The sequence below is a fragment of the Sander lucioperca genome, chromosome 11, assembly GCF_008315115.2.
Source record: "Sander lucioperca isolate FBNREF2018 chromosome 11, SLUC_FBN_1.2, whole genome shotgun sequence".
NCBI lineage: Eukaryota > Metazoa > Chordata > Actinopteri > Perciformes > Percidae > Sander > Sander lucioperca.
Genome location: NC_050183.1, coordinates 13,412,332 through 13,433,150, shown reverse-complemented (window position 1 = coordinate 13,433,150; position 20,819 = coordinate 13,412,332). Strand labels below are relative to the sequence as shown.

Sequence of the window (20,819 nt, the reverse complement as noted above, 5' to 3'; positions counted from 1 at the left end):
TCCATACTAACAGGAAATGTCAAAACTCTCACTTCCTGTGCTGCAGGAGAGCTAAGGGACAGCTGCTATGTTATAGCTGTCACATAGAGGGAAGCACATTTTATTTAGATTAAAATGCCATTACTTTCTTTGATACTTAATCAAGAACATACTTTGTGAAAACCATGTTTCAAACGAATGTTAAGAATCAGAGGTTGTAAAAGAGGAAGAATAATTTTCTTCATTTTTGATTGACAGTGGTTTATTATTGTCTGTCTGAGCTCCTTCATCATTTCATCCTCAACATTTAAACTAACTTGAGGAAATGTGCTTTTTAACCAGCGTTAGGAAGGTACTTTAACGGCATACCAGCAGTCTGAATTAAAAGCTCCAGTGACATCAGTGGACTTAAAGGTTTATACTGCAAACACATTTAAATATTTAGAGACATTTAGTACCAAGACCCAAAGCTTGGATAGGAAGAGGAAGCTTAATGATGATTACAGGACCACAGAGCAACTTTTTCGGATTAAATCCCAGGTACTGTATGATGCAATCTTCATTACTACACAACACAATATGAAAGTGTTTCATGTAAAACAACAAATAATGGTTTATTGTCGAGGTGATGCCAAAGAAAAGGCCATAAGGGTTTTCAGGGCAATCTGCCAATTAGATTGACAGTTCTTGTGTTTAAGTATAAACTTTAGCCTGTTGATGGCGGTAGATGGAAGGTCTGTGAACCAGAACATCTGATCCAAATGCTCCGCTGCTGAGGTTTACATGGCATTTTCACCCTGGGATTTTGAAACTAGAAGTTAAAGTGTGCAACCAGCAAAACAAAAACTTGTCATAATGTTTTACTTATAGATGTTTGTAGCTTATTTTGTCAATTGATTGTTTTCACAGCTCACACACTAAGAATATGTATGAGGACAAAAATAGAATAAAGCTGCTGTCATGATAAATGTAAAGTTTCCTATATGTATTCTGATTCTTTGAGATTCCTTTTTTTTAAAGTCTGGAAAAGAGCAGGTTTTTTTTTGCTTTTCAAGAACGGCGAAGCAAACAATGCTCTGAGGCTCAGCATGTTAAAAACAGCATAATGGTCCTTTAACACTAGGCTCCAACCACATCCATACCATATCACATGTAAGGCTAGCTGAGTTAATTAAATACTGTTAGACTGGTGTTTTCTACGACTGCCTAACCAGGAAGTGCATCATATATTTGTGTAGTGCTTGTTTGCTTCCTGGTCTTTCTACCTCAGTGACGGCGACAAACACTGCTCTAGACTGAACGAGGACTCCTGAAACTACACACATTCTTACGTCCCAGCTATTTGAATAGGAAATGGCTGAACAGACTGATCATGAGCTGCACAAAATCTAATAAACTGTCCGCTTTAAATACTGGTAACACGTATCATTCATAAAAACTAACACTATAAAGTCAGTGACTTCGATACAATCATCAGGTTAAAATCTCTAGTGTAAAAATGTATAGCATCGTAGGCTGGGAGGTGTTTGTGTGTTTTCAACACTTATGGCACACAGCTATCCCAGTCGAGCACTATCTATTAAATAAGACGGATAACCTAATGGAACACAATCTGTTTAGGTTGATCTGATTTATTTCTGTCAGCAACCTCTGATCTCTACATCAGATCCTGTCGGCAGGGCAGGAACACAACACCATGGTGACTTATTTGGAATTATAAGATCCTCATAGAAAATAGTACATAGTTTGCACATAACTCTTTTCCACATCCTATTTGTGCCACAAACTATTTTAAAAATATGTTACTGTTTCAAATAAATTGAACTTGAACCTCAAGAAACTAAAGTGCAAAATAGTTTAATCGAGACCAAAACAGGAGTCTTATAATTCCAATATTATCTGACTAACTAGAAGGGTGTGAATTTTGTTGTTGGCCAACTAAGTTTTTTCTTTCTTTCTTTCATTCTGAATCAACCAACGAGTGAGTTTCCTGCCCTGCTTTCTGGTACCTTGGGTCAAACAACCCGTACTGATCTGTCTGTGTGATCAGTAGGCCTACAGTGGACGAAGCCCTTTGTGTGACTGAATAGAAGAGCTGAAGAGCAGAGACGGTAAAGTGCTACTGCGGACTGGAGGCACCCTGATAAAAAATGCTTTTCAAGCACAAAAACAGAGACAAGACAAGCAAATGTACAACAAAGAACTGTCCAAAACCCTAAAACAATGACCCCATTTAAAATAATCTCACATAAAAAATAAAGCCCAAACTAATTATACAGGTGGTGTCTTTTGTATTTTAAACAGGTGAGACTGGGGTACAGTCTTCTTCAGTGTTTAATCTTTGTGGTGCTACAAGCTGGTTTACATATATATTATTTGATTGCTTCAGTTGCCAAATTTTATATTAAAGGGTTTTAATTAAATGTAGAGACACACAGGTTAAAGTCTCAGATGTCTCTGGTTTGGAGGTAAATCAAACAGGAAAGAGAGTTTGGGGTTGAGGGTCAGGTCAGGGGAACCCACTACATCCGTGCTACATTAGATTTATGTTTCTCTTCATACCCTGAGGTTTAGGTCCATCGATTTTCTCTCATCTACATTCTGTATTTGGTAAAATTATTCATCTCTCACATCATTCTCAAACAAAGAAATCATACTAATACTTATTCCAACCGGACTCAGTCATTTCATATCCTAAATTAAAACTATGGTGCAAAATAATTTCCAAGACCCTGTCAGACCACCAGGGTTCTCATTCTCATGTCTGGATGTCACACACAGTTATTGGAGGAAGACATTTCCTTTATCTTTTGTTCTTGTTCCAGTATCACGCCTTGGCTCCACTCTTCTTCCCAGGTAAATGCAGCAGTCTTTGTCTGGGACTCTGAACTGAAACTACAACAAAGCAGGAAGGGACACAAAGGCCAATCAGGCCCCCGAAGAGGGGCTGAAACTATTCTTTTGGTTAAAATATAAGATAAAACAGTTCTCCCGAGTGGGTGTCTCCAGTGTAAAGGGACTGTAGTGATTTTACAGACTTTATTGGTAAAGGCCTGCCCTGCCTTCGTCTCTCCACATCCAGCACTCGTGTCTCTCAGGCAGGGCAGGTTGTGCTGGTTGTTACGTGCCCATACGTAGGCACGCCACCCCGTCGCTCTCCTTGCTGAGTTCTCTGTCGCCGCCCTCCCGCCCCGGGGAGGCCAGCGTCCTGTGGGGGCTCCGCACCGACATGGCAGCCAGATTCAGGGTCCGAGACGGGTGAGGCGAGGGGGGGCGGTACCTGCTGCTGCTGCTGCTGCTGCTGCTGCGGGGGTCTGGGGACAAAGAGGGGGAGGAGGAGTCCCGGTGCCGCTTCCCACCCAACTGGGACTCCTCCTCTAGGGGGATCTCCAGGTCAGACTCCCCCTCCTCCTCATCCTCCTCTTCCTCCTCCAGAGTGAGTTCAAACTGGAACTTGTCCCCTCCTCCTCCTCCTCCTCCTCCTCCTCCTCCTCCTGAAGGCACAGCCCCTCCTGCTCCCACAGCTCCTCCCCCTGGTATCACCTCCACATGGTGCTCCTCCGGGCTGGGCGGCGATGGGCTGCGGGGGATCATGCTCTGGTACCACTCCCTGTTGTCCTCCAGCGTGTCCAGGATGTCCTGGGCGTCAGGATGCACCAAGTCCGCCCATGTCTCCCACAGAGGGTGGACAACGTAGTCGATAAAGCCCACCTAGTCATAGAAATAATATTGATAATAACAATAACAAACACACCAATATGAAAGGAGTAAAATATGTAAAAACAAAATATAAAGCTTGTTTAGTAAAGACGAAGACTGCAAAGATGCTGATGCTGATATTTTGGATGAATGTGAATGGGTAAATATCTGGATATCATTTTATTACTTTAATCTAGTTGACCTCAAGTGTGTGACCTCTATACCACAATGTCTGTAGTGACAGGTTACAGGTTAACTGCAGATATTGCTAATGGAGTAGGTATGCATATGTACACCTCCATGAAATGGAAACAACAGGCTGCAGGTTATACAAAGAAAATACCCAGGATGTGATGCAAAGTATAGTTTTGAAAAGATGTTGAATTTCTGGAACCACATTTGTGTTTGCAATTAGATTTTGAAGGTCCCTATGAAAGCCATCTGATTTAGAAATATTAATGTATGTGTGTTTGCTGTCTTGACTTGATAATAGTAATTTTATTCAAATATGTGGAACATTTGTTGTTTGTATTTATTACAAAATAATGATCTCACATACTGCTCTGATGTTAACGTGAAGGTTGAAAAATAACCTTAGAAGTTTATAACATTTCCACTATTTCCCTACATCCCTTGTGTCAGGGGGTGTTACCTGGGTCTTCTCTATAGAGGCGTTGTGTTTGTCACACATGGGACTGATCTCCATGCCTTTGTCCCGCTCTCGGTCTCCCTGGGTGAAGAACTCCACCATGATGCGGTCCGTCCACTGGCGGTAAATCTCCAGCGGTTTGGTTGGATTGCTCAGGTCGGCACAGTGTACCATGTTCTGCAGAACCTGGACGAGACAGGTCAGACTCTGCTGGTGATGTGTCCTGTTTTCAAAACCTCACCAACAAATACTCAGAAATAGCAGGAGTGACGCAAAATGTAACTAGCATTCCTTTTATTTTATATATAGATTTTTTAAAACGCTGTCCTGACTCTAACAATAACACAACAATCCACAGTGTGCAATGACCACTATATGTCCAGCAGGCAGCAGCACTTTCACACACTAACTCCCTGGTTGAACATACAAACAAGTTACTTTGGAAAACATGCTGCTACCAAAGTCTGAGATCTATTCTGCTTATTATTTACTGCTCACTCTGAGTATTTTAGCTAAAAAATAATTTAAAGTTTCTGCTGACAGATTCATAATCCATGACTCAAACACTGATGCTGCAACATAAAATTTATTTTTATTGAGACTGAAAAGTGAACAAAGAAATAAAGTCTCTGCTGTTCATCATAATGTTTATAATGGATTTTATGTGAAATATCTAACTGTATTATGATTGCATACTAGTTAGCAGGTGGTACACATTTAAAATTACTGTACAGTCAAATAGCTATATTATTCTTTTTTGTCAGTATGGTTTTTCCAAAGCATAATATTCTTATATATCTATATTTACACATATTTATATATTTAGTGTCAGCAGGGGGCGTTCTCACCTGGATGCGGTCAGAGTAGTTGTCAAGCAGCAGGACTCCCAGACTGGTCACCTTCTTGGTCTCCACCATTGTCTTCATGTCCGCCAAGAAGTTCATGTGTTTGGACATATCAGTTGCAAGCACCTAATGAAGAGATAAACACATCGTCCAACAAATGACGCATGTTCGTGCTTCCCGTCTGTGTGATGTGGCGTCTTTGTTTCCTATATTTCTAAAAACAACTGGATCTGTTGGCTTTTAACGGTTACTGGAGTGTTGTAAATGACGCACAAAGTGTGTATATGAAATGATAAACTGTTTGTCTTGCAGAGTCTCTTTGTGTGAAATTGTGTGAATGAGTGACAGTTTGTGTTTATTAGTCCTTGCACTTCTGTAAATATATCCACCATTGCAAAGAGTTACTAAATCTGGTTCTGAAATAAACAAAGACACCCTGTTCTCTCAGCTTCACTGCTGCAGTCCTGAGTTATACCTGTGGGTATCTTGGTCCTAAGTCTGGTTTGGCCCAGTTTGGCACAGAATCACCCTCAGGTTTTCATTACAATTTTAAACATTTGGGTTCTTGTGTCTTTTAGTGGTCTGAGGTTATTCAGTATTTTTCTTGTTAAGTAATACATTTAAAACACACTACACATAAGCTTCAAAAGCAACACGAACAAAATAAAATACTTATGGGACTTGTGGAAGCTCTAACTGAGCATCAACTGTAACTGACAATCAACTGTAACTGTTTTCTCATACATAAACTACATGATGATATTTTGCCAGCAACCTTTTCAAAGTAGCCTGTGACCAGAAAAAAAGACATCAATATGTCATGTACAAAGTGCAGCAGTCTCACCATGTCGATCACCATCTTTCGGAGGGAGTCTTTCTGTTTCTTGCTGAGGTTTTGGAAGATATCACAGTTGTCTTCTTGCAGCAGTTTGAAGCCCACAGCGAGGTGGTGATTCTCCAGCACCGAGGCATCGTTGTACATCAGTGCCAGCTCTGAACCTGCAGAGATGTGGTTTGAAATTGTTAAAATTGTACAACAGGACACCTAGAACATAATTCTAGCTCATTTGAATCAGGGCTTATGGTAGCACTGTCTAAATGAGATCCTCTGCCATACTGTCAAATGACCCAGACCCAGTTTAAGTGCAGCTTAAGTAAAAAGAGTTAATATATTACACACCACAAAAAAGAAAACATACATATTTAGATATGTATATATTCACCATAGAAAATAAATACTGTAAATAAAAAAAGAATCTGTGAGAACACCTCGTCAAAACCCTTCTTTCTCTGTGTACCTTTTGAAAATTTAATAATTTTAACCTAATAAACCTTTAAAAAAATTTAACCTAATTTTTGTATGTATTTTTTCCTCAGGTGAATAAAATGTTTTTTTGTTCTGAAGCATGTTGTGGTGGTTGTGTGCAGAGACAGAGAGGAACGTACTGGTGTTTATCAGGAACTGGTTGGTGACTCCTGGGTGGTCGACATCATGGATGGCACTAGCAAACAGAACAGCCATGATCTCCAGGTCTGTGAACACCGCCTGGGATAAACAAAGAATAGAAAACACATTCATTCAAAACGATACACTGATATTATATTGTAATTATGACTTAACCATAAACTACAACAACAGCAACAATAGTCTATATCAATGACGTTTCAATTCCGGATTGGTCAGGTGCCTCCGGAAATTCCCCCACCGATGTCCCTCATGTCGGCAGGATGTCCATTACCTTCCGCTTTCCTTGTGTTGGCGTTTTAAACTCCGGTCGATTTATGAGGACTATGGTTAACTGCTCCTCAGATCTCTGCAGGGTAAATCCAGACAGCTAGCTAGACTATCTGTCCAATCTGAGTTTTCTGTTGTGACTAAAACAACCAAAACAAGTTTCTTCCCAAGGCTATTTTGCAGAAGGCACCGTTGCTCCGTGCAGCGATTAGCACTGCCCAAGACATTTATGATTTGTTTAAAGAAATGCCAAAAAACAGAGCATGTTTTCTTCTCATCCTGGAATGCTGTGTGGACTAGCCATGCCCTCCTCTGCAGCGCTGTGGCAGAAGGTCTGGCAATGCTAGACTACAACAACAACAACAACAGCTTCCTCAGCTCACCTCTAAAGCAGGGGTGGACAGAAGGACGTGGGTGGACTGCACCACATCAGCTGCATGAATGTTGTTGTGATAAGCTACATCTGCATGGTAGTGGTCCTCCAGGGTCATCATTAAGGTGATAAAGGTGTCATTTGGGATCTTAAAGGTTTTTAGAAGGTCTCGCTCCTGGAAGGGTGCAGAGGAAGAGAAAAGAGTAACATCAACCACAAATAACAGTTTCTCTTATCTGTTGGTTTGATTCAAATGATGGGGAAGTTGCCTTAAATTTGCCTGCAACCAGCAGATTCTTTTGTAAACTAACTTGGCGGGTAACAGCGTAAAATACACAGTAGAAGCAGACAACCTTCACAGCGACAGCAACTTCTTCACAACATTTATACCTATATAACCGTACCTATATACCATATATATATATACACATACTGTATAACTTCTAAACTTTTATAATGTATCAAATTCTCAAATTTTTTAAAGCAGACTCTGCGCTGAGGGATCCTCCTACCTGGAAGATGGAGTACATGATCACCGTCAAAGGGCGGTTTCCGGAAAATTCTGCTATCTTGAATACATCCAGACCCCAACGATTAATCTCCTCGACTTCCTAGAGAAGTAAAACAGAACACCTATAAGACACTGTGTGTGTGTGTGTGTGTGTGTGTGTGTGTGTGTGTGTGTGTGTGTGTGTGTGCGTGCGTGCGTGCGTGCGTGCGTGCGTGCGTGCGTGCGTGCGTGTGTGTGTGTGTGTGTGCCCACCTGGGCCAGCAGGCTCTCGTGTGGTGTGCTCACTCCAAAGCGGGGGATGCAGGTGGGTGCTAAGCTGGGGGTCTGTGTCACCTTTTTCACACCGCTGATCTGTGACATCGGCCTCTTCTTCTTCTCCTCCTTAGAAGGTTGAGACAGGATCTCCACATCATGCTGTTTCTCTGCAACAAGTACAAACAGACATAGATGCATACTGTTGTATATACTGTATATGTCTGTCTTCAAGTAATTTTAAATATTCAGACCCAATTGGTCCACTTTTCCTATACTGTCACGATGTCAGTGGGATAGCGTCACATTCAAGTTGGACTATAACTGTTTTTGAAGGGGACCTGTCTTTCTTGACCCATGAGTGGGTGTCTTTGCATCAGTGGGGTTTTGTTGGGAATGCACAATCAGCAGTAGTAAAGTGCATGATGTCTGCTACGTCTGTTATTTTTTTAATGTCTAATTTTTAGTGTCTAATCCTTCTATTACCAATACAATTACAGTATAGTTACTGTTGGTGTTTCCACCAACTATAGCTGCTACCTCTACTACTGCTACAATCCTGCTACCATCAACTGCACCAGCTGATACAAATTCTACTACTAATACTGCACCTGCCACTACTGCTACTTTACTAACACTGCTGCTGCTAACACTACAACAGCATGATCTACAACTACTAGTTGTACAAGTGTAATTGGTGTTACATTGATTACTACTACCACTACTGAGCTATGACCTCAACTGTTACCACTGCTGTCACTATAACTGCTACTAACATGGTACAACTAAAACGCCAAGTACTAGCAATGTTCATGTAGTTAGACATACAGCTCGTAAACACGTGTCCACACGTGTGCATTACTGTACTGTATCACATGTAGTGTGCTATAACATGAAACCCTTCTTCTACAATGCACTGACGCATTAAGGAGGCCAGTATGAATAAAATCACAAGCTATCAATGAGGAATTAGAAACCAACTGATGACAGCTGATATGAATCTATTTGTACGTCATTTCAGCTGAGGTAAGACGGTCAGGCTAAAAGATCTGTTCACAAGTGAAAATGTCACATACTGATCTTCACCTGTAGATAAATTAGTTATTTTCACTATATCAACGCAACAATGTGTCTAATTTGGGTAAGTATGCATTTGTGCTTCTTTTCAGCTTAACAGTCAGAATCCGTTTTAATGAACTAATGAAGAAATAGACAATAGTGGGTTTGAAAAGGCTTAATCACGTCTACAGCTTGGAGATTTATTTTCTCACCCAAAGCGGAGCTCGTAATCCTTTAAGCAAAAAACACGGAAAACAGCAAAGCAAGGTTCCAGTATCAACACAATCTCCATATGACTTGTTGACACAAAGGTGCTGTCCCAGCAGACACGATAGTGTTGAAAATGACTCATCCGCATTTGTACAAACCAAGGAAATTTTGACATCACAGACAGCCTGCTTTACCTCACGTCCACATATCATCCTTAGTATTTCACATCCACGTTTTTTTTAGCGCGGCAGGAATGATTGCTTGAACAATATCCAGATCTGAACCCAGATACAAGCACACTCCACCATAAGGATGCAGAGCGACCTGAGTGGCAGCAACACACGAGGCACTATCTGGCCTCTCTCACCTCTCTCACAGTGTCTCCTCTTCCTCACACCCAAAACCATGGTGTTCATTTCCAAATGCAGCCGGGCTTGACGCCGGGGCACTCATGTCAGAATGGCAACAAACTGACAGCTCCATCTTTGTTCGGCTGGACCTCCATCCTGCCGGCAGGGCTGTTGAAGACTGAGCCTCCTATTGATGCAACACGCCGTCTAATAATATTGCACCCTGTTGCTACGACAACGCCACACAATGTGTCCGGGAATGCTGTCTGTCGCCGCGCCTCCTTCTCTTTTAGGGAAGGAAAAATCCTTACCTTCTCCATCCCTCCCTAATAAGAATCATTTCTCTCCTTCTTCCTCTCCTTTAGAAACATGTTCTCTTCACATTAACAATTCCTCCCTCCTCTTTCCTGGCCTTCAAAATCCTGAAATTCTCCTCTCCCTGTTTCTTTATAAATCCTCCGGCTTCCCTTCCTTTCCTTCAAAACAACCTCTTCCTCTCCCTTTAAAAAAAAATCTTTTATTTTATATCTTACTCACTTCTCTTTTTGCTTTACTTCCTTAATTTCCTCTTTCATCTGATCCCTTTTTAAACCCTTCTCTCCTCATTTTGTCTTCACTTGAAAAATCCTTCTCTCCTTGGTTTACTTTTAAAAACCCTTTTTTCCTTTTCTGCTCGACTCTTTCCTGCCCTTTTTTGAAATATTGCTTTTTCTTTGCTCAAATAAATAACAAGTAAATTAGTCCTCATACTTCCCCCACCTCATATACTGTACGCCACACCATGCTAACATTTACAAATGTTTGGTGTAATGCTCATAAAATACCACTGACAGCAGAACAGTCAATAGAGCAGGTGATGCAATTATGCAAATTCTTTTCTTCTTGTTAGTAGAGCTGGACAGCACCACATAAACAGAAATGTTTGGGATAGTACCACATGTAATTTATTATATTTTAGGATATTTTGTTGTGCACTCCATTTATATCAATGGGAGTTGACTAAATATTAGAAACACCTCTAAATAAAAGCCAATCCAATTTGAGAGCACCACAACAACCTCCAAAATGAGCAGCTGAATCAACATCTCTCTAAAAATTATAACTTGTCTGAATGTAGAATTCTTTGTATTAGCCTTCATCAGGTTTAGTTAACTGGATAAACTAGCAACTGAGAATATATGTTTCCATAAAGAGAAACATACAACTTCCCTTCCACAAAGTAAGTGTCCTTTCATTCATTTACGTCTGGCATTAAAACTCACCTAGGAAAGTGTTGGAGATGAACTCTGACACCTGATTCCCTGAGCGGCTTGTTTCTGATAGCTGCGTCAGCTCACGGTTTAGCATCCTCTTAAACTGCATAGACAAAACAAAACCATCAACAGAAAAATGTGGTTAGTTCAAGTAAGACTGCAGACAAACATGTAAAAATATGTTCACAGACAAGGTGTATGTGTAGTGTGTTTATACATCAATATAGCGGTAAACTTAGTTGTGATACCTTTATATACCTAAACACATGAGACCATGCTGAGGTATTGTGTTTGAACAAACTAAGACCACATTTCCCAAGATCCCTGTGTTGTTCCTGCCCCCTTCCTCTCTTTGAAGAGGGTAATTATGTTGCAAGGGATTTCACAAATCAGCTATTCAAACTCAGTTCTATAGGCAACGTATATACTATGTACATTGCATGTTATGATTCATATTTTGTCATTACTTTGCTTTTACTGAATATTTCCTGTGTTGCTTTGATTACTTGTGTTTTGACTTTTTCATTAAAAAGAAAAGCACTTTTAAAAAGTGATATACATAAATTCGTACTATATGAAAGAAGGTGGGGTTAGATGCAATATCAGTTTAAAAACAAATCTCAATATGTATTCACAATGAAATGGATGGAGGTCCAGACATGGGTTTGAACCATGGTAAAATGTTTTTTGCTGTACATTGTTTAAAAGGCTCTTCATAAAAACATTGTCAGGCTGCACCTGCACCTTAACTTAACGTATTTAAGGTATATTCATGTTACTCTGTTGGTTGACATTAACAAGTTGACACAACTTTATAAAAACACAAGATTCTCTATCATCTTTGCTGTGGTTTGAAAGTGAAACCACAACATGTACTGTAGCGGAACTCCGGCATTGCAGCACACGAAGACTGATACTCACAGAACTGGTGTCATTTTAGCACATTTATTTATATCTCTATAAAGCCTGCAATGCACGTTTACCCGCTTTTTAATGTATTATTGTATGTGTGTGTGTGTGTTTTTTTTTTTAATAACACAAAACAAGCTGTAATATCTCTAACTATGTTGTCTGTTTGCAGACATGCAGGAGACATCTGCACTGTGGTTGTAAAAGACTAGTGAAAGTTTTTTAAAACAAGTGTTCAATGTTCCCCCTGAGTTTTATCGCAGCGGTAGCTTCCACACTGATTATGTAACAGCTTTAGCACATTGTGGCTGAGGGAAGAGGGAGGAATCTGGGTGAGAGAGTGATGCTGCAGTGGCTATGTGACACACATATGGGCACATACTGACATGAAACATAATCCTGTAGCTTTGACCAAAATATGTCTGTCTCTTGTAGATTCTGAACACAACTGCTCCCTCTATCATGTTTTTCCTCAGGCTTTCTGCACTCTATTTCTCACATACACACACAATCACACACCTGTGTTTACAAATAGTATGCAACATATTCCTGCTGCTGTAAACCAAGCCACAGCTCTTAAATATGTTACATTACAAAATTATGACAGCTACCCCCTCTAACATAATTTATTTCGCCTTTTTTCCTCTATTTTTGTTTCTCATACACACACACATACATGCATAGACACACACACAATCTCAACATTCAGCCCGTTTGTAAATCCAGTCCTGAGTCAGATCCGGCACACACGCTCACTCAGCATTCAGCCCCTGTGCAAAGCCTGCACTGCCGATTAATAGATTCCAATGTAAACAAGATCCCAATGTAAACAAGGCAAGCCGGCAGCGCTCCCCGTCGCTCACCTGTCTGAGTCTCCAGCACAGACAAACACAGGGAGCCGACGCATGCATGTCAACCCACGCATGTTGATGTCAGAGGTCGCTTAAAATCCAAAACGACAAGCAGACAGATTTTATTTCTTAGTGACGAGCTGCTCACTCAGTTCTGCTCCACGCTCAGCAGGGACAGTTTGAACATGAAAAGAAGTCCATTTGGAAATAAAAGTTCCCACAGTTCCATGTGCTGTCCTGGAGGTGAGGGGGGGTCGGGAGGAAGGGTGGGGAGGGGTTAGGCGAGGGAGCTTGGGGATGTGGACTACCATCGGGGGAGAAAGGGTGTGGATTGCAGTCGCTCATCCGACTACTGTCACACACACTGTCAATGAAAAACATAAAGAGGGAGAGCGAGAGGCTGTGAGGAACCCCCCTCCCCCGCCCAGCATGCTGTGCATGCTCTGTCCAATCAGATTCACCTGGCTTAAGGGGCTGGGTGAAGGATGGAGATCTGATTGGCTGACTGGGAGATGGAGGAGGACTGAGTTTAGCAGCCAGACGGTGGAGAGAAGCACGAACGAGGGAAGTAAGGAGATGCTGATTAACTCTGTCAATGGAGGGAGACGCCATTTATGAACCCGAGTGTTTTAATGTTCACACTGCAGCTGCACGTCACCTAATATGTAACTTAGATCTTTTCTCTACTCTTCTCTAATACGAATTAATAATGCTGCTCTGCACACATGGACAGGAGCAACACTGATCCTGCAGCATGTGACCTGCTTGTGATTCATATTTAAAAGCTTAAATTAGTCATTGTTGTTGTAACAAAAGCAAACATTTCGAAGCTTAGCACATGTAAAAGATAAGAGAAAATAAATATATATTTCTAGTATAAATTACTCCCAAAACATGTAACACACTGATTCTGACCTCTGCTGTTATAAAAGTAAAACTTGTGTCTACAGCTGAAGTTTTTATTTACTGAACTCATACATATATCACATAACAATCATTCATTCAAGAATTTGGCCTTTTGGAGCCTTAGTGCACATGTGATTTGCTCCATTTGATAAAGTTAGATAAAGTTTAATGCTGTATGACAGAGGATCATGTTTCAACCACCTAACTGTGATAAGCATTTTTGATTAAAAAAAAGCATTGCTTACATACATCTTAAGATCTGTAATGAAATGTTTTGAGATAACTGACCCATTCTTAAAGAGTCTCTATGAAGTTGAGTCAAATGTCCTCTCACCACGTGGCCGGGTGGCTCAGTGAGTAGAGCAGGCGCACATATACTGAGAGGTTTATGCCTTGACGCAGATGTCCAGGGTTCGAATCCGACCTGTGACGACCTGTCTTCCCCCTCTCTCACCTAGCTGTCCTGTCAAAATTAAAGGCGTAAAAACCCAAAAAATAATAATAATAAAAAAAAGTCCTCTCACCTTATTAGATGCCATCTCGCCAACTGAGTGCCTCGTCTGCAGCGTCTCCAGTTGGTCCAGACACCAGTCCAGCTCTTCTAGTGTCTCCACCGCCAGCTTCTGGTAGGGCTCCTCTGAAAGGTCAGAGGTAACACATACACATGTTACAGGTCAATTGTGGCACTGCTATGAAAACATCCACATCCAGAAGTGTGCTGCCCTTGTGGAAATACAACTGAGAAATGTTGGTTAGCATGTCGTGTTGCACAGAATGTTATGTAACACCACGTTCGAATTTTCATGCATTTAAATCAACAGTATAGACCCATTAAAAGATCACACTCTTTTCATGTGAAGTATTATAGTACAGTATTTTCATAAAAAGACACAAACATGAAAGTATGCACAGCTTTTATGTGATAAATCTCAGTGTCCAACCACAGAGGGATATTAACACTGACCTGTAAGACATGGCTTACACATGGGTGGCTGGTTGCTGCATGTCGGCCGCCTGGAACAAGGAACAGTTTAAGTGTTAGTAGAACAAGAAGAAAACAAGCATTTAGTCATTCAGTCAAGTTTTTCTTGTTCTTACTTGTTTGTTACACGATCTTGCAGATGTGTCAGAACAGCAAAGTTACTTCTCACTGTTCGTAGACTGGCAAGAACCTAAGAAGGTAAAAAAGAGAGGAATGAGTATTGGAGGTGTATGAATGGGTCAGGATGGAGACACCAGAGACATGTCCCCCTTAATATCAGGAGTAGATACTCAAGTACATACAGTAGTATGTGATAAACACCTTAAGCTTGGGACAAGCTTGTGTGTGATCTTGTTCTGGTTTTGGATGTCCTCGCTTGATTCAACACACAAATGCACCTAAAATGTGTCTTTTGCAGATAAATCAGTGTGGGTCAAAGCTGTTCTGTACTTTTTGAGGTAATGATATCTAAATGTGTTACTTCAGACTTTGGTCCTTACCGGAGCTCAAGCAACTGCATTTATATGTTTCCTGTAATATGTCACTGAATGAAGTAACATCAGTTTGTACAGTATCTTTGATAATATGACTGGTAAGAAATTCGTCAGGTAAATTAGTTAAATTTCCAACTGCAGGTGGGCCAAAAGTACATTTTAGATATTAGTTTGGAAATATAACATGAACACAGATTGTGTTAATGGGCCAACATTGTTGTTAAGTACAAAAAGTGTGTGTGGGTGTTTTCTGTGAAAATCTGTTATATCGCAAACCAGTGAGTAAGGACCAGTGAGGAGCCATGATGATTGTCTGGACAGACCCACACCTACAGTTAGACATTGGTTTGAATGGAAACACCGTGCATTAGAACGTGTGTACTCAGTAGTGCTCAATGCTAAAGCCAATACACATAATCCCACCGCTACAGACCAAATACAGTACAATACAGAACAGTAGGTAACAGTACATGAGACATATCAGGCTTTCCACCATTTATTAGCAACATTAAAACTTTGTGATTGCATTTTTCATAAATCTTCAGTGGATATAAATAGCGCCTTAAAAGACATCCATGGTGGCTTACTCAATACTTCAGAGCAGGGCCTACAGGAGTTTATGTACCTAGGATATTACAATATAAATGAAGTCCATATACTAGTGAAAATGGCCTTATATTACAGTGTAATAATCAATATCATCTATGTGTTTTGCGCCATATGCACACTGCAGCCCAGTCTCACGGCAGTTCGTGAAATGGTCACGTAATTTAATCTATTGATTCGTGTACACGGACACGTTAATCTTGTTTTTTTCGTGATATCAGCACGTTTTTTTAAACTAATGTATTTCAATGGGAAGCATCTTTCATGAGCACAGCACAATTCTTTAGTAGCGAGTAGTATGATAGCCCGAAAATCCGCGTAGGGAGGTTGGTTGGGGTGGTGGATGGGTCAAATAACAGGACTTGCACCCAGGAGACCGGGGCTCGTGTCCCGCGTGTCACGGTTCCTAAACCCAACCGTCCCGTTGTTGTCCACGCGTCCCGTTATTGTTTTCCTAAACCCAACCGTCCCGTTGTTGTCGAATCGTGCTGTGCTCACAAAAGACACTTCCCATTGAAAAAAAACAAACAAACGAGATAAACGTGTCCGTGTACACGAATCAATAGATTAAATTACGTGACCCTTTCACGAACTGCCGTGAGACTGGGTTGATGGTCAGCACCTGGTGCTGAAATAATGTTTTTATTACAAAATTGTTATTTGTATGGTTTTGAGAGATGTCTTTATGTCTGATTATGTCCTAGATTAATGGCTGGACTAGGGCTGTCAGCATTAACGCGTTAATCGCGATGTGATTAAGGGCCGAGCATAATGCGTTAATTTTTTTAAATCGTATTAATCGCATGCCGCCATTTATTATTATTATTTCTTTATTTTCACTTCACTCGGCTTTGCGTCGTGCCTAACAGGCTACTATTTTGCCGTACTTCCTGTATCCAAACCAAACAATACCCAACCCTAATATTGACTCTAGATTCAAATGTGTGACTAGATTAAATATATAATAAACAAATACAAATCTTAAAATCAAGTTCATAAAGTCACTTTCTTTGCATTCATTTGATTCCCAATCACGATACACTGGTAAGAATTGCTTTCGATTGTTAATATGTACTTAAAAACAGTTCTGAAATGCAAAATAATAGAATTTTAATCATGTGATAAAACATGCGATTCATCGCGATTAACTATAGAAATTCAACGATTAATCGTGATTAAGAAAATGTAATCGTTTGACAGCCCTAGGCTGGACTAATCTAACTATCGATCAAATGAATACAATTTCAGATGTAGGCAAATCTTGGTACTGCATATTGCCGCAGCTTCTTCTACAATGAGATGCTTTCCCGGTCAGGACTCCACTGAAGCTTCACTGACAAGAAGAGTTTAAACAACTTTTTAAATCCATTTAATATGTATGTATTGTGATGGTGTGTTTCTACTGTAAAACTGTCCCTAATGCTAAACCAAACTTTTGACCCCTGCTGTACACAGTTTCCACCAGTCACCAAATCAATGCTGGCAAATAGCCACTCGGTTGGGATTCTGTAATTTTTTACTGGACGAATTAAATGAAAATGGCCAGTACATTTTAGAAATTCCTGGTGTTACAAAACCAGCAATACACATTGCTACTAACCTGTGCAAATGGAGTCACTATCATGTCTTCTCCATGTCTGCAAAAACCACAGACAAACACAAACAGACTTCCAGTGAAAAAGCTGTGTGCTACAAAAAAAAACTCAAAACACAAACACACACACAATGACAACAAATAAGTTTGTTGTCATCTTCTGAATGTGAGGGCTTTAAAGAATGAGTGAAGAGGACAGTTTGCTACGACAGATGATTGGTCTAGAATATCACACTGGACATAGGGAGAGGATATTGTTTTAGTTATACAAATATTTCTTAGAGGCAATGATGCATATTCTAGTTAACCCTCAAAGAACCACTGCTTCAAATAAGTTTAAATAAGACTGAAGCCCCGTGGAAAAACCTAAGAGGTAAGAAAAGTGGAGGACAATATTAGACTAACACTGGTGACTATCAATACTGCATCTACTCATTGAGGTTTAACTTAACCAGTCACAATAAACCTGCATTACGTGATGTTTTTACGATTAAATCAAATGACTGAAATAACATTGCAGTTTATTGTTTTGGTTTTCTGGTCTTTGATTTTTATTAAGCTTGCAATGGAAAACCACTGGCAGTTGTTTCCAGCAAACAAGCTCAAACAAGCTGAGTGTCTGCTACCTGTCCAACATTAAGAGGTAAGAAAAATAACAATTAATCCAAGTGATTGGTACAATTGTACTGTAGCATTTAGCAGCTAAAGACACAGATATTTGTGTTGGTAGAGCTAAAAGGGAATATTGAAATGACATTGGGTGTCTAGAAACTCCAATGGGATGCAAATGTTGCCCTGTGTCCACTGGATGTGTAATATTTGCTAATAAATTAGCCATGACAATCTAATAACCCAATGTCAGGCCTGTGTTTCTATGAGGGTCAAAAATCACTTAATGCAGGTTTAATTCTGCGCTTACAGGGTAAGCCTCCAAGATATATATTTGTACACTTTACAACTATGTGCAGGTGAGGAGCAGTGTTCGTGCATGAGGTGGTAGGAAAGCCAATTTTTGGAGAGGTAGAGCTTTCTGGAAGCTTTAGGGTCTCAACATGCACCTCATACCCATTCAGACCTAAAGGTAAATCCATGCTGCCAGGGAAAAGTACAGTGTCAGAGTCAGCCTGCCCAGCAAATATTTTGACATTGAATAACTGAAGATATGACAGCCTGTGCACATTGTCTTTCACTGTTTTGTGAAATCAAGACCTAAATATCAAAAAGCCATTCCAATGTGATTTTTTTACTGCACCTTATTATCAAATTGCCAAATGGTTGTACTTGTGATACAAGATCAACATCTTTCAAATGCTTGCTGGGACTGCTTAAAAAGCTTTGCAGGAGTGATAACATTGGAGTTGAGTGGAAGAGGTAATAGGTTTGACTCATTAAAACATGACACAGCAAACAGATGAACAGAAAAATCACAGGAGTCTTCACACTTTGTCTCACCGAGGTAGCCAATTGACTTCCCAGTGCTTCAATCCCTCCTCCCTTCAAAACAAAGGAGCAACAGCTATTTGTGGTCGAGGCCCAATTTACACTCTGGTTTCAAAGAGACTATTAGCTGCACAGAGAAATCTTTAGCTGTATAAACAGGCAACAACTATGTGAAAAAACTGAGTTAAGATTATAGTTTGACTGCTGTTTATACTGACAAATACAAGCTCTGCAACCAAAAACCTCTTTAAAGCCAGATGCCAAAAATGCATTTTTCATAGTGTAAATATGACATAAATAATTATTGACAATAAATTCCAGTGTTTCCCTAGTAACTCTAATGTAACAGTATTAATACAATCCATGTGATTTGATGCTATGTACTGTGTATTTTACATATGGATCAAATGAAGGCATGACATGCAAAATCAGTTTCAGAGTCACAGTTTAGAGTTTTAGTTTTCAGTTTCAAAATATGTTTTGAAAATGTACTACGTGTATCCCATTTTGTTAACAAGAAACTGACAATAGTAAATTAAATGATGTATTAAATAATTTGTTGTTTGTTTGAAATGTTTCATTGTGGACGCACACTACTAATGAGTGACTTTGGAAACATGGAGATTAAGTGATTTATTAGTATCCAGGACCTAGTCTGGACACAGTTAAATAAATAAATAAATATCACATATCTTTAAATATTAATATGGCATTGTCAAATTACTACAAATTTCTAGCTATTATCAGAAAGTTTGTTTCCCTCCAAATCAGCAACCCCACACTATGAAATGCAACATGAGGATGAAGGCTGGTTGCTTTATTGGTGTTAAAATGATACAGAGAGTATCGTTAAAATACTCACAGGTCGCTGGCAGTGGACGAGTTGCGGGACATGGTTTTGGGCGAAAGGTCGAAGTCTGAATCGGAGCGGTAGAGGAAGGACTCGCGGCGCTGACTGTGGGGGTAGTTGGCCTGAAGGACCAGACCAGAACTTGGGCTAGTCTGAGAGTCCAGTGGACTGCGACCCACTGACAGGCCATTCTCCACATCAAAACTACAGAGAGCGAAAGAGAGAGATAGACAGAGACAGAGAGAAAAACACATAAATACTATTGTTTTTACCAGAATGCTATAATATATTCCTTATTCCTTTAATTTCATTATTTTGGGTGGTCTACCCCTACTGTCTGTTTTTAACAGTACCATGACTAATGCTACTATTACTACTACTGCTATTACTGCTGATGCTATTAAACAAAAGTAGCCATCAAGTTCATAAAGAAATATAAAAAAACACTTGATAAAAGCAGAGTAAAAACAACATATGTAAAAATACATTTTAATTGATGACTTAATCAAGAATACTGATAGAAACCACAAATGCAACATTGACTGGGGTCATCTCTCAGCATTGCATCCAAACCCTGTGACACCCAAATAAACTGATCCTAATGTAACACAGCTCCTGTAGCTGCTGAAGACACATGGAGACCGAAAAGAGAAAGCTAAGCTAAGAAGAAGTATAAGACGATGTTAAGATAAGCTACGTATAATAAAGTGGCAACATACACAAGACAGTTAAAATTAGAAAGGAGCACGAGAACAGGATGTGTATAAATATTACTAGACAGAATGAAAAATCCTCATAATAGCAAGTAGACATTAAAAGCACTGTCTCAATGACTTGCAGCTCTTAGCAGGATAAAAAGGTTAGATTCAAATTCTCTACCACGAGTGTGAGCATCTTTTTAAACAGGTGACCTTGTAATTATTGCTTTTTCGCAATCAAACACACACTCACACACATCTTTCCCTCCGCTATCTCCGTATGACGTCAACACTGACTCCATGCATGGTACGTCAGTAGAGCTACTTACCCATACAACACCCACCCCACCCCACACCCCCCCAATCCTGCTATCACCCCATTGCAACCACTGCATTGAAAGGCACCCCTTTTACTTCATGTACTTAACATCTATGAGTATCATTTTCAAAATTGGATTTTATTGATATGATGATCAAAATGAAATTGCATTTTCAAAAATCTGCCTTTTTTGCCAGCTGGATTCAGTCCAGCTCCTGTAACCAAACATCACAGATCGACTCGGCCCTGATTTAA

The 20,819-nt window shown here is 40.0% G+C and overlaps 1 protein-coding gene across 11 annotated transcripts in view; it reads right to left on the bottom strand.

The window, feature by feature from the left end:
* LOC116053030 (cAMP-specific 3',5'-cyclic phosphodiesterase 4C-like) overlaps positions 1-20,819 on the bottom strand; it is a 107,122-nt gene that overhangs the window by 146 nt on the left and 86,157 nt on the right. For 6 of the 11 annotated variants that reach the window (XM_031303891.2, XM_031303892.2, XM_031303890.2 and 3 more), the window contains 15 exons: positions 19,560-19,751; positions 18,710-18,751; positions 17,264-17,300; positions 14,680-14,753; positions 14,546-14,595; positions 14,106-14,218; positions 10,925-11,018; positions 8,044-8,213; positions 7,793-7,891; positions 7,291-7,455; positions 6,619-6,718; positions 6,017-6,171; positions 5,176-5,298; positions 4,331-4,513; positions 1-3,690 (listed from right to left, as the gene is read on the bottom strand). The exon at positions 1-3,690 is cut by the window's left edge and continues 146 nt beyond it. In XM_031303891.2, the coding sequence (XP_031159751.2) occupies positions 3,100-3,690; positions 4,331-4,513; positions 5,176-5,298; positions 6,017-6,171; positions 6,619-6,718; positions 7,291-7,455; positions 7,793-7,891; positions 8,044-8,213; positions 10,925-11,018; positions 14,106-14,218; positions 14,546-14,595; positions 14,680-14,753; positions 17,264-17,300; positions 18,710-18,751; positions 19,560-19,751 (2,188 nt within the window). In that variant the 3' untranslated portion in view covers positions 1-3,099. Of the gene's footprint in view, positions 3,691-4,330; positions 4,514-5,175; positions 5,299-6,016; positions 6,172-6,618; positions 6,719-7,290; positions 7,456-7,792; positions 7,892-8,043; positions 8,214-10,924; positions 11,019-12,687; positions 12,941-14,105; positions 14,219-14,545; positions 14,596-14,679; positions 14,754-17,263; positions 17,301-18,709; positions 18,752-19,559; positions 19,752-20,819 lie in introns of those variants that run through there. The other 5 variants (XM_031303894.2, XM_031303893.2, XM_036006883.1 and 2 more) reach the window with 2 other exon arrangements.